This window comes from Pollicipes pollicipes, unplaced genomic scaffold (genome assembly GCF_011947565.3).
Source record: "Pollicipes pollicipes isolate AB1234 unplaced genomic scaffold, Ppol_2.1 Scaffold_1600;HRSCAF=1878_pilon_pilon_pilon, whole genome shotgun sequence".
NCBI classification, from domain to species: Eukaryota; Metazoa; Arthropoda; class Thecostraca; order Pollicipedomorpha; family Pollicipedidae; genus Pollicipes; species Pollicipes pollicipes.
The window spans coordinates 26824682-26837752 of NW_023595962.1; the positions used below are offsets into that span (position 1 = coordinate 26824682).

General features: G+C 53.6%; 1 protein-coding gene across 1 annotated transcript; it reads left to right on the forward strand.

Annotated features, from left to right (window-relative positions):
• Positions 1-564: 564 nt before the first annotated feature.
• On the forward strand, positions 565-12351 carry LOC119090006 (RNA-binding protein squid). The gene is made up of 9 exons (XM_037212807.1): positions 565-688; positions 892-1055; positions 8156-8196; positions 9495-9622; positions 10003-10149; positions 10476-10683; positions 10984-11070; positions 11336-11577; positions 11964-12351. Exons 2-8 carry the CDS (start codon positions 892-894, stop codon positions 11521-11523), a joined length of 963 nt encoding a protein of 320 aa, XP_037068702.1. The 5' UTR covers positions 565-688; the 3' UTR covers positions 11524-11577; positions 11964-12351.
• The last annotated feature ends 720 nt before the right edge of the window (positions 12352-13071 follow it).

Sequence of the window (13071 nt, forward strand, 5' to 3'; positions counted from 1 at the left end):
GCCCTCCAACTGAGCCTTTGATTGTCGGCTCCGGTATGCCCCCAGAGCCCCTCTTCGGGCCTCACCAAACACTCCCCATGGTCGGCTCCGGGCCCTTGCGAGCTCAGGACCCGCTGTTAGGAGCTGTAGCCCCTGACAAACACATGGCCCCCGACCAGTGTAACGTGCTGGGGGGGGGGGGGGGGGGGGAGGGGGACGTGCTCTTGTGCCCCCTGCCTCCGCTTCTCTACACTATTGCTATTCGTTTCGATAAAGGCATGTTACCCAAATACTAACACACCTTTCTCTCCATTCTCCTGTTGTTTTTTTTTCACGCGAAATTAGGCTATTATTGCTGTTATCCAAAAAATGTAAAAAATTACCGTGGCTGCTCGACGCCTTAAACATTTCACTTCAATGGATTAGAGTGCTGAGTATATCTAACACCCATTTATGTTTTTAATATATACAGGAAATTTCTCTTAACGGCTGAACATATTCCACAATATTTTGAGGTGCATTCTTCACTTGTGACGCTCGCTCAGAAAAGTGTTTTGAAAAGACAGCGTCGCTTTAGCAGCCGGCGCCCTACTTCCGCATTCGGCAGCAAGTGGTGCGCGCTGTTGGGGCCGGTTGGAGGAATCCGCTCGGTTTGTGAACTGGAAGTTGTGTTTTGTTTTTAGACACAAGCTACACAACAAGCAGAAATGTGAGTCTTAGTTGTGGTGTCCAGTGCCTTGCACTTTTTATTTGCTGTACGATTGTAGTCGAATAGGATCATCATGAAGTGAACGCGTCCCGGTAATCGATCGAGCCCGAAGTGCGTCGTGTTTCTCTGGTGTCTGGGATAGACATTAGCTTATGGGAACTGTCCAGGCTGCCACAAGTAATCATTTTTTGTTTTGTTTTCAGATGAGTGAAGACTTTACGTCCGACTACACTGGTAACGAAGGCTTCAACTCCGGGGAGTCGTTCCCACAGGAAAATGGCGGCGATAAAGCAAAAGCCAATGGCTCCGGAGACGGCGGCGGACGGGACAGTGGTGCTGCAGAGGCGCCTGGAAGGGATGATGAGAGGTACAGTTGCGCTAAATTTTCTCCTTTGATCATCGGAAATTTCGTTTGTGGTCAGTATTGAGCTGACTCACATTGTGTATTAGTTCTTTAAAAATCCTGTATTTTTGTGGATACATTCTGAAGCATTGGACATTCAGTAAGCTGCTGCTGCTGTTATGTGCTCGTATACTTAGTGTGAATCACTTTAACTGTTCCAAGCAGTTCATATAATACCCTTTGACCTGACCATTTTGCTGTAAGGAGTTTCTTGGGAAGTTTGTATTTTCAGTCATTGCATAAGAACTCCAATTGTGATTGAATGATGATGGACTCCCTAGATCTTGCTCAAAGCCAGATGTAACTTTGTCATAGTTCAAAGTAGCATTGAATGTGACCATTGCCTTTCCACACCAACATTTAGATAATCTTGTGTCATGTGTGAATTGGGTGCTGAAATGGCTGGATCATGTGATGCTGCAGGCAGTACATGCATATTTTTGCCTGTTATATGACTTATCCATCTATTTGTTGCTATCTCAGACAAATGCTGCTAACTAGTCAAAAGTAGTCTTGCTAAGAGTCCCATAATTGTACTGCTTTAGTTTTTTATAACATGAAAATCTGATATTTTTGTTATTTCAGCAGTATATGTTAAAAAACTTGAAGCATATTTAAGTCAAGTAACACAAATGTAGTAGGTGTTGACAAGAAAGTTTGGTATTCTTCAAGTACTTCACCTTTTTTAGAAGAAGAAAAATCCCCACCGCGAGCGTTTTACGCGCAGTGCGGCACGGGCTCAACCAGCTCGCGTTAGCAGGATTGCCCGACTTTGAAATCATACAATCCAAACGACATCTTTAGCACCAAAAGTAATGAGCAGGCAATTAACACCATTCACTACGTCGTTTCGACCACTGCTACTCACAATGCTCGCATGATTGCCTATCATCTTCAAGAAATACCCATCTGATAATATAATAATTTCGGCCACAAACAGGTCATATGATTTTTAACACGCAGACAGCCGACGATTTATAGCATGTACTAAAAGTGCAACATAAGCACCAAATTACGTACATTCGAGCAGTTAAGAAAAGTATCCCAGTTTTTCACATTCGTGTCTCGAATTGATATTTCCAAACAGACAGCACAGAGAAAAACCCAACAATGTCGGCGGAACTGAAGCATTTCCAGCAGTCTTAAAAAACGGACCAAGCCACGGGAACCAAACACCGAAGCCAAGCCAACGCTTTCGGTGCGGTACATTGACGTCTATTAGCGCAGTGCATCTCATACACGAGTCCGGATAATGTGATTCACACTTATTAGGACCAAACACATCGTGACGACATTGTCGCTTAAACTACAACACTTGGATTCAATTAATATGACTACTCCGTTTGCCGTGACATGCTGCCATCATGTCGCGCAGAGGGACTGTCGTAGTACCCTCTTAAAGTAGTGCACCTCTTGTACAATTCCAACGAGCAAGGCTTGAAATCGCTCTGACATCCAGAGACATACTCTGCCGAGATAATATGCCAACAGCCACCCTATGGAAACGGATCAAGCCTCGGGAAAGAAGACTGAAGCAAGGCCAGCGTTTCGGTACGGTACATATACGTCTATTAGCGTAGTGCACCTTACACACGAGTCCGGATCATGCGATTCACACTTACTAGGACCAAACACATCTTGCTGACGATGTCGGTGGATATGCCAGACCACGGTCCGATGAATAAGACTCATGCATTGCCGTCAGATGTTGCCATCATTGGCGGACGGACTGCAGTAGCACCCTCTTCAAGTAGTACACCTCTTGTATAATTCCAATTGGCGGGACCTAAAAACCGCTCTGGCATCCAAAGACATACTCTACCGAGATAATATGCCAATAAAAATCCTAAGGATACGGACCAAGCCTTGGAACCGAAGACTGAAGCTAGGCCAGCGTTTTCGGTGCGGCACATATGCGTCTATTAGCGCAGTGCACCTCATGCACGAGTCCGGATCAGGCGATTCACACTTATGGAAATTAAACACATCGTGCTGACAATGACGGTGGAACTGCGAGACTTCGGTCCGATGAATAAGACTGATGCATTGCCGTGAGATGCTGCCATCATGTGCGGACAGGCTGTAGTAGCACCCTCTTAAAGTAGTACACCTCTTGTATAATTCCGATTGGCGAGACCTAAAAACCACTCTGAAAGGCAAAGACACACCCCGCCGAGATAAAATCCCGACACGAACCCTGAGGAACAAAGCCAAGCCCCGGGAACCGAGGACCGAAACAAAGGCAACGGCTTAGGTACGGCACATATACGTTTAGTCGTGCGGTGCACCTGAAACAAGAGCCCTTACAACGCGATTCACACTAAGAAATAAACACATTGTGCCGACAATGTCGGCTGAGCTGCAATGGTTTGATTCAATGAATAATACTCATGCACTGTCGTGGGATGTCACCATCATGTGCGGACAGACTGTAGTAGCACCTTCTTAAAGTAGTGCGCCTCTTGCATAATTCGTTGGCGAGACCTAAGAACGGCTTTGTCATCCAAAGACACACTGTACCGAAATAACGTGTCAACAGCAATTCTAAGAGAACGGACCAAGCCCCGGAAACCGAAGACCGAAGCGAGGCCAACGTTTTCGGTACGGTACATATATATTTATAAGCGCAGCGTACCTTATACCATCGTCAGCAAGATGTGTTTAGTCCCAATAAGTGTGAATCGCATGATCCGGACTCGTGTGTGAGGCGCACTACGCTAACAGACGTATATGTACCGTACCGGAAACGCTGGCCTTGCTTCAGTCTTCGTTTCCCGGGGCTTGGTCCGTTTGCTTAGCGTGGCTGTTGGCATATTATCTCGGCAGAGTACGTCTTTGGATGTCAGAGTGGTTTCTAGGTCTCGCCAATTGGAATTATACAAGAGGTGTACTACTTGAAGAGGGTGCTACTGCAGTCCGTCCGCCAATGATGGCAACGTCTGACGGCAATGCATAAGTCTTATTCATCGGACCGAAGTCTTGCATATCCACCGACATCATCAGCAAGATGTGTTTGGTCCTAATAAGTGTGAATCGCATGATCCGGACTCGTGTATGAGGTGCACTATGCTAACAGACGTATATGTACCGTGCCGAAAACGCTGGCCTTGCTTCAGTCTTCGTTTCCCGGGGCTTGTTCCGTTTTCTTAGGGTGGCTGTTGGCATATCATCTCGGCAGAGTATGTCTCTGGATGCCAGAGCGATTTCGGGCCTTGCTCACTGGAATTGTACAAGAGGTGCACTACTTTAAGAGTGTGCTACGACAGTCCCTCTGCACGACATGATGGCGGCATCTCACGGCAATGCATGAGTCTTATTCATCGGACCGACGTCTTGCATTTCCATCGACATTGTCAGCACGGCGTGTTTAGTTCTAATAAGTGTGAATCGCATTGTCCGGACTCGTGTGTGAGGTGCACTACGCTAACAGACGTATGTGTACCGTACCAAAAACGCTGGCCTTGCTTCAGCCTTCGTTTCCCGGGGCTTGGTCCGTTTCCTTAGGGTGGCTGTTGGCATATTATCTCGGCAGAGTACGTCTTTGGATGTCAGAGCGGTTTCTAGGTCTCGCCAATTGGAATTATACAAGAGGTGTACTACTTGAAGAGTGTGCTACTGCGGTCCGTCCGCCAATGACGGCAAAATCTGACGATAATGCATGAGTCTTATTCATCGGACCAAAGTCTTTCATATCCACCGACATCGTCAGCAAGATGTGTTTAGTCCTAATAAGTGTGAATCGCATGATCCGGACTCGCGTGAGGTGCACTACGCTAACAGACGTATATGTACCGTGCCGAAAACGCTGGCCTTGCTTCAGTCTTCGTTTCCCGGGGCTTGGTCCGTTTGCTTAGCGTGGCTGTTGGCATATTATCTCGGCAGAGAACGTCTTTGGATGTCAGAGTGGTTTTTAGGTCTCGCCAATTGGAATTATACAAGAGGTGTCCTACTTGAAGAGGGTGCTACTGCAGTCCGTCCGCCAATGATGGCAACATCTGACGGCAATGCATGAGTCTTATTCATCGGACCGTGGTCTGGCATATCCACCGACATCGTCAGCAAGATGTGTTTGGTCCTAATAAGTGTGAATCGCATGATCCGGACTCGTGTATAAGGTGCACTACGCTAATAGACGCATATGTACCGTACCGAAAACGCTGGCCTTGCTTCAGTCCTCATTTCCCGGGGCTTGATCCGTTTCCTTCGGGTGGCTGTTGGCATAATATCTCGGCAGAGTATGTCTCTTGATGTCAGAGCGATTTCAAGCCTTGCTCGTTGGAATTGTGCAAGAGGTGCACTACTTTAAGAGGGTGCTACGACAGTCCCTCTGCACGACATGATTGCAGCATCTCACGGCAATGCATGAGTCTTATTCATCGGATCGAAGTCTTGCAGTTCCATCGACATTGTCAGCACGATGTGTTCAGTTCTAAAGGTGTGAATTGCATTATCCGGACTCGTGTGTGAGGTGCACTACGCTAACAGACGTATATGTACCGTACCGAAAGCGCTGGCCTTGCTTCAGTCTTCGTTTCCCGAGGCTTGATCCGTTTCCTTAGGGTGGCTGTTGGCATATTATCTCGGCAGAGTATGTCTCTGGATGTCAGAGCGATTTCAAGCCTTGCTCGTTGGAATTGTACAGGAGGTGCACTACTTTAAGAGGGTACTACGACAGTCCCTCTGCACATGATTGCAGCATGTCACGGCAACGGAGTAGTCATATTAATTGAACCCAAGTGTTGTAGTTTAAGCGACAATGTCGTCACGATGTGTTTGGTCCTAATAAGTGTGAATCACATTATCCGGACTCGTGTATGAGATGCACTGCGCTAATAGACGCCAATGTACCGCACCGAAAACGTTGGCTTGGCTTCGGTGTTTGGTTCCCGTGGCTTGGTCCGTTTTTTAAGAATGCCGGAAATGCTTCATTTCCGCCGACATTGTTGGGTTTTTCTCTGTGCTGTCTGTTTGGAAACGTCAACTCGAGACACGAATGTGAAGAACTGCGATAATTTTCTTGATTGCTCGAATGTACGTAATTTGGTGCTTATGTTGCCCTTTTAGTACATGCTATAAATCGTCGGCTGTCTGCGTGTTAAAAATCATATGACCTGTTTGTGGCCGAAATTATTATATTATCAGATGGTTATTTCTTGAAGATGATAGGCAATCATGCGAGCATTGTGAGTAGCAGTGGTCGAAACGACGTAGTGAATGGTGTTAATTGCCTGCTCATTACTTTTGGTGCTAAAGATGTCGTTTGGATTGTATGATTTCAAAGTCGGGCAATCCTGCTAACGCGAGCTGGTTGAGCCCGTGCCGCACTGCGCGTAAAACGCTCGCGGTGGAGATTTTTCTTCTTCTAAAAAAGGTGAAGTACTTGAAGAAAACCGAAAGTTTAACCTTTGTGCAGCCATATGATATTTGTGGGACAATGACACGGACAAGTCCTGTCCACGATTATTTAAATGCTGCAGGTGTATTACTGCTTGCCAGTGTATATGCTGATCATGGAATAATCCAAAAATTATGAATCTAACTTCCATTTACAGAATACTGTGACATTCACAGTGATGCTGATATGGTCTGTCATGACACTTGTAACTCAACATATTTGTGCTTGTTGCCCTCACTCTGCAGGGATCTCCTGCTGAGATGGAGGGTTGCACCCTTTGCATGAGGTGCATATGCATCATGAAAAGGTGCACATTAACAGGTCTTGGTACCAGTATGGCTATGTATTGATTTACAATAATTTCCTCAGGCTCAAGGGGAAACATAGTGGCAGTTCTGGAGTGCTCTCAGGCAGCTTCATTTGTCCCTATGTTTGGACTGGCAGTTACACATCTTGCCATTTCAGCTGGATCAGTGGCTGTTCACAGGGCTATACTGCACCATTTGTATCCTGTTACTGGTATTTGCCAATCTTGTGCTTTGTGTTTGAGTTGAGCTTTGGCAGCAGTGGGTTATGGGATCATTTGTTGCTTGTAATTTCAGCTGGATCACTGGCTACTCACAGGGTTTTCTGCAAATGTTTTATCTTGTAAAAGCTACTGGTATTCATCATCCATCCCATTTGTTGTGTGCAAGTGACAAGCCTTGGTAGCTTTTGATCATTGGATCATTTGCTCTTGTAATTTTAGCTAAATCACTGCCTGTTCACAGTGCCACGCTGCATATTTTTTTTATCCTGTCAAAGTTACTGATATTCTATCCATCCATCAGCTGCATTGTGTACAAGTCATCAGCTTTGGTAGCATTTGGTCTTTGGATCAGTTGGTTGTTTAATGTACTTAGTGCATGTATTGATGCAGCAGTGATTGTAGGGATGAGTTTCAACCTGAGTTGTGTTTGTATGCTCTCTCCTTCAATCTGTGCATTGGTATTTCTGTAATGTCAACACAATATTTTGTTAGTCTGTGAATAGCCACTTTAACCAGTCTTGCTGCTTCCTCTGTCATAGAGCTGTAAGATGTGAATGACTCAGTGGCTTTCAGTCATTGCCAGCATTTGATGTGCACTGATTTCCCGTAACAGCTCGCGGCGCCGCGCCGCGCCCCGGCCGCTGCGTGCCGCTGCTGACGGTGGCGTCCTCTCTCCACAGGCGCGCCTCGCCCTGCTCCCCCTGATCGCGCAGGGCCGCGCGCCGGGGCCCGAGCAATGGTATTTATACCCCGTGCAGGGCGCGTGTGTATGTGCGCGCGCGCGCTGGTGTGCGTGTGCGGCCGTCGCCTGTAACGTAACAGTCACAGGTCACCGCTGTCAGCGCCGAGCGTGGGCGCCCTCGCGTGCCGCAGCGGGCCCTCGGTGCTCCTGCAGAGCTCCAGTTCAGCCAGTCCAGTCGGCGCGCCGTTGCCAGTGCAGGCGGCGGCGCCAGCCCGCCGGCCAGTTCGCTGTGCTCGCTCAAGTTAACGTACCCGCCGGCAGGCCGGCGCCCGCCCCGGTAAAGTATGCGCCGCCGGAGCGGCCCGGCCGGCCGCCGCCCGTCCAGCAGGCGGCCGCCTCCCCCAGCCCGGCCCCGGCCGCCGCCGCCGCTGACCGGCCGCTCCGCCTCTCTGTTGCAGGAAGCTGTTTGTGGGCGGTCTCAGCTGGGAGAGCTCCGAAAGTGAGTACACGCGGATGCTGGGGTGGGCGTGGCGCTCGGCGGTCGCCGCAAAGCGACTGGGCTGTTCAGTCACTCCGTCTCCTGTTGAGTCGCTCGGGTTGTTTCCGAGTGGGTGTTCAGTCTCACGCGCGTGGTGTTGTCACTGTGGCTGTTGTGGACCGTCGCACACTGCAGCACATGCCGTGGGCAGTCGAAGCTTGGGCGTAATTGCGGCAGATAATTTCCGAGCTCCGGAGCTCTTGTGACGTGCATTTTGCTCGTCGTTCGAAGAAGGCGCCCGTCGCGCCACGGGAATGTGTTGGCGAAGCATCTTGGCACGCGGAAGTAAATAAAACACCCGCGCGCCGGTTGACGGCTGCCGTGGGGCACGCGCGTGACGTCACAGCGCGGGCGGACGTCTCCGCGCGCCGCTTGGCGGAACGGCGGGCGGGCGGGCTGTCACCGGCGCGCGAGCGCCGCCGTGCCGGGCATCGGGGTGGCTGACCGCCGCCGCCGCGGATGGCGGGCCGCTAACCGGCTGAAACCGGTTCTGGCGTCGGTCACCTGTGGCGGCCGGGCAGACGACTCGGGCAGCAGGGGATTCGGGAAATGTGGTGATTCGACCCTGTGGGCGCACCGACTTTCCTGGTCAGACTCGAAAGTAAATTGTGATTGATGCAATCGTGGATATGATACAGTTACGAAGACAGTGGCAATGCTCGTCGAACGGTAACGGTCGGCGGGGATGGCGCCTGATTTCGCGGAAAAGATTTGTCCTTTAGCATGCGCCATTTATGCTGCGAATTGGACTACGGTGCGGGTCCGATCTTTTTATATGCCAGCATGTCCACGAATGGCTTGCACAATTTTCCAAGAACTCGGGTCGCGAGCGGCGCCATTTCGAAATGGAGACATGTGGAGGCCTTTCTGATAGGAAAGGACGGATCAGGGGAGCCAAATACTTGGCGCGTGCGTATTTGCACATGCATGAAGTCATGCAAATACTTTGAGCTGGAAAAGTTGTGAGCCGTTTCGGCCGATATTAGTATTACTGCTGATACGGCCGTTTTTGCCGCCTTGCGTAGTTGGGACAAATTCACGTCTACGCTCAGTGCATTTCTCTTCGCTGGAGTTTTACGGTGGTATCCGTTAGCTTCTCTGGTTCTCCTCGTATTAATTTATATGCGTCCTGTCCCGTTTCTGCCGTATCTTGAGTGCCTTGTGTGATAGGCCCCCGTGGCTAATCTCCTGGACGTGATCTCTGTGTCCGATCTGCTATGCTAGGTCTCCATGTATAATCTGCTCTGTTGCCGTCGCAGAGGAGCTGCGCGAGTACTTCGGCGAGTTCGGCGAGATCGAGTCTGTGAACGTCAAGACGGATCCCAACACGGGCCGGTCCCGCGGCTTCGCCTTCCTCGTGTTCTCTTCCACGGACGCCATCGAGAAGGTGAATGGCCGGGGGTCGCTGACCCGTGCAACGCCCCTGGGCAGCAGCGGTCAGCGGGACTGCCGCCGTCCGCTCCACGCGCCCGATGACGTGGAGCTTCCGTACCGGTGTATGCATGAGTGGCGTGTGCCTCGCACGGGGTAGCAGTTGTCTGCTTGAATTCCTGTACTTCGCTGCACTCGAAAACTTCGAGAGTCTACGTGTCAACCTCCTCAGTGGCGGTGGAAGCGTGCGTCTCCGAGCAGTCACGGAGATCGGGCTGTGGTGGCGGAGCCGCGTTGACTACGTGGCAGTTCACGCGTCCCTCGATGGCGTCGTGACGGGCGCCTCGGCGTTGTACCGCGCTACGTCCCCGCTAACCAGACCATCGCCGCCGCCAGGTGATGAACAAGTCGGAGCACATCATTAACGGCAAGAAGGTAGATCCGAAGAAGGCCAAGGCGCGTCACGGCAAGATCTTCGTCGGCGGCCTCAAGCCCGAGATGTCGGACGACGACATCAAGAACCACTTCAGCGCCATGGGCACGGTAAGAGGCGCTCGTTGGCCGTGTGTTTGGCTCTTCAAGTTGTTGAGCCTGTTCTGCATCGGGCCAGGTGGGTGGGGGCGGGAACGTCGTTTTTGGAGGCCATCTGGCGGCTCGGCTGCGGCCGCTGGTGTGTTTGTGTTGGCCGGCCCGGCTGGCCGCGCGCGCCGCCGCGGGGTCGTCGGCTCCGGGCTGGTCACCGCCGCGAGGTCGGAGGGTTCACGGCACAGCCGTGGCGGTCACCACTCTTTTCAATTGTTCATTGGAAACGACAGACGACCATGCCCTGACTCCCGGCCTCTGCGCCGCCGTCGCCGCCGCTGCTGCAGGTCGTCGAAGTCGAGATGCCGGTCGACAAGGTGAAGAACCAGCGCAAGGGCTTCTGCTTCATCACGTTCGAGCAGGAGCAGGTGGTGCAGGACCTGATCCGCGTCGGCAAGACCAAGATCAAGGACATGGAGGTGGACGTCAAGAAGGCCACCCCGAAGCCGGACGGCATGCGCGGAGGCATGCGAGGAGGACCGCGCGGCGGCCGGGGTACGTGCCGCGACCAGCCGCGACGCTGATCCGGGCGACGGCCGGCTCGGTCGGGTCTGGGTCTGGCCGACTCTGGCCTTACCGCGGCTACCCGTGCACCGGGTCAGAGCCCCTACCGTAGTTTTTTATCATTTGCAGTGTAGTGTTGTGTGTGTGTGTGTGTGTGTTGAGGCGTTGGGTCGGTTGCTCGTGGCCATTGGTAACGTTAGCCCGGCGGCAGCTGCAGCCGCCGACGCATCAGCGCTGCTCGGGGGCCGCCAGGCGCCGACCTGACCTAACCTGACCTGACTGGTGCCGCAGGTGGTCGCGGTGGCGGCCGGGGTTACGGCGGCGGCGGCTATGGCGGCGGCTACGGAGGGTACGGTGGCGGATACGACAACTACGGAGGTACGGTGCCGGACGGACGGCGGGGCGGGAGCCGGCCGACAGCCGGGCTGTTGTGCTCAGCTCGGTTTGGTTGATAACTAGCCCAGAGCCCGCTGTGTGGTGGTACTTCCGTTCCGTCCCGTCGCGTGCTGTGATGATCTCTAAAGTCAGTTCTGCTACTGATCGCGTTGACGACGCCCGACTCCTGAGCCTCGGCCTTGGGGCGCACGGCTCCGCTCGGGCCCACCGCCGCCCCCGCTAACGCCGCCCTCCGTCCCGACCGCAGGCTACGGCGGCGACTACTACGGCGGCTACGGTGGCTACGGCGGCTATGGAGGCTACGGCGGCGGGTACGACGGCGGCTACGGCGGCGGCGGCTACGGGGGCTACGGCGGCGACGGCGGCTACAGCGGTGGCAAGCAGCGCGGCGGCGGCGGCGGCGGCCGCGGCAGCTCCAGGCACCAGCCGTATTAGGCCAGTCCCGCCATCGCTGCCCCACCCTCCCCGCTCTTCATCAACTCATTGACGGTGCGTGGCTGACGCGTTTGTTCGGATGCCTAGGTGCTGCTCGCTGGGCCCAGCGGCGGACCGGGCGGGGCCTCTGCGGAATACCTCCTGGCTGCTGCGATTGGTACTGTCTTTAGTCACCAATCGCTGCACTCTCGTACACCGATGTCGTGTATTGCCGTAACATTGGTGTGCTGTTCTTATTAGCGCTGTTTCGACTGCACTGTCCAGCGAGCGCGCGCAGCGTTCACAGCGCCCCCCCCCCCCCCCCCCCTGCTCTGATGATCTCCGAAGTCAGTTCTGCTACTGATCGCGTTGACGACGTTCGACTCCTGATGCCTCGTCTGTCGCCCTGGTTCGCTCGCTCGCTCCTGGCGCTCTGCCTGACGGACCGCCCTGCCCGGCAGGCACCAGCCCAGCCGGTCCCGCTCGGGCCGGACCGCTCTCGCCGGGTGACGCGCCGCCCCCGCGAGACGGCGGAGCCGCCTCGGACGTTCGCTCGCTCGCTCGCTCGCCAGTGTCTCAGTGTGCCGACAGCGTCGGTGTTGTGTTGTAGTCCGCGTGCGCGCGCGCGAGGTGCATAGTCGCCGCGGACGAGAAGTGCTTTGTGTGCCCTCGTCATGAATATACGTGATCACAGTGCGCAGAGCGCGTGTTTGCCAGGGCGGGTGAGAGGGCGAAGGGTGAGCGCGCAGCCTGCGTTCATGTGAGTAGTGTGACGTTTTAGTTCTCGAGCGGCAGGCTGACCGTACGGCGTCGGTGGATCTCATCCAATAAATTCGTGTTTGAAGTCCAGATCTTGTCTGGGAGGAGTGGTGGCGGACTGGCGGGAACACCGCTGAGGCTGCAGCCTGGTATGAGTGGCGGCGGACAGGCGGGGCACCGCCGGGGCTGCAGACGTGCAGACAGACCGGGGAATGGCGGTAATAGAGCGTGGCGGGAGTGAAGGACGGCAGACGCCCAGTCAGTCCACAACTGCCGCTTAGCAGGGGGTATGATATGTGAGTGCGTGCACAGTGGATTATGCGTGTATGGATGGATTATACATGGAATCGGCGAAGCGGTTCCCTAGACCGTCTCCCCGGTCCCGTGTGGTCGGAGACCCAGACATTTTCACCCGCATCGCATCAAGTACAGGCCTCCTGCGACGCTGTCGATAGGACACCTCGCGATCCAGGCGCGTGGTTATGGATCATTCGGGACTCATTGCCCAGCGGGTGAACGGACCCTAATGGGATCTTCATTTGCTCGGCGAGTGAGCGAGTTCCAGGAGCCGTTGACGGTCGATTGTTCGTATATTGAATCTGCTGGCTGCCGTGTTGGCCACGGCTGCTGGGCTGGCAGCTGTCGCCTTATAAGCTAGGACGTCGGCGAGACAGACGTGGCGTCTCACCTGTTACGCCTCAGGCGTGCCCGCGCTCGCCCTGCTCAGGGTTGTGTGGTATACCCGCGGCATACCTCCGACTGGTCCGGGGGATCGTCGCCAGCCGGCTGTTTTCACGCGGCGCCGGGGAC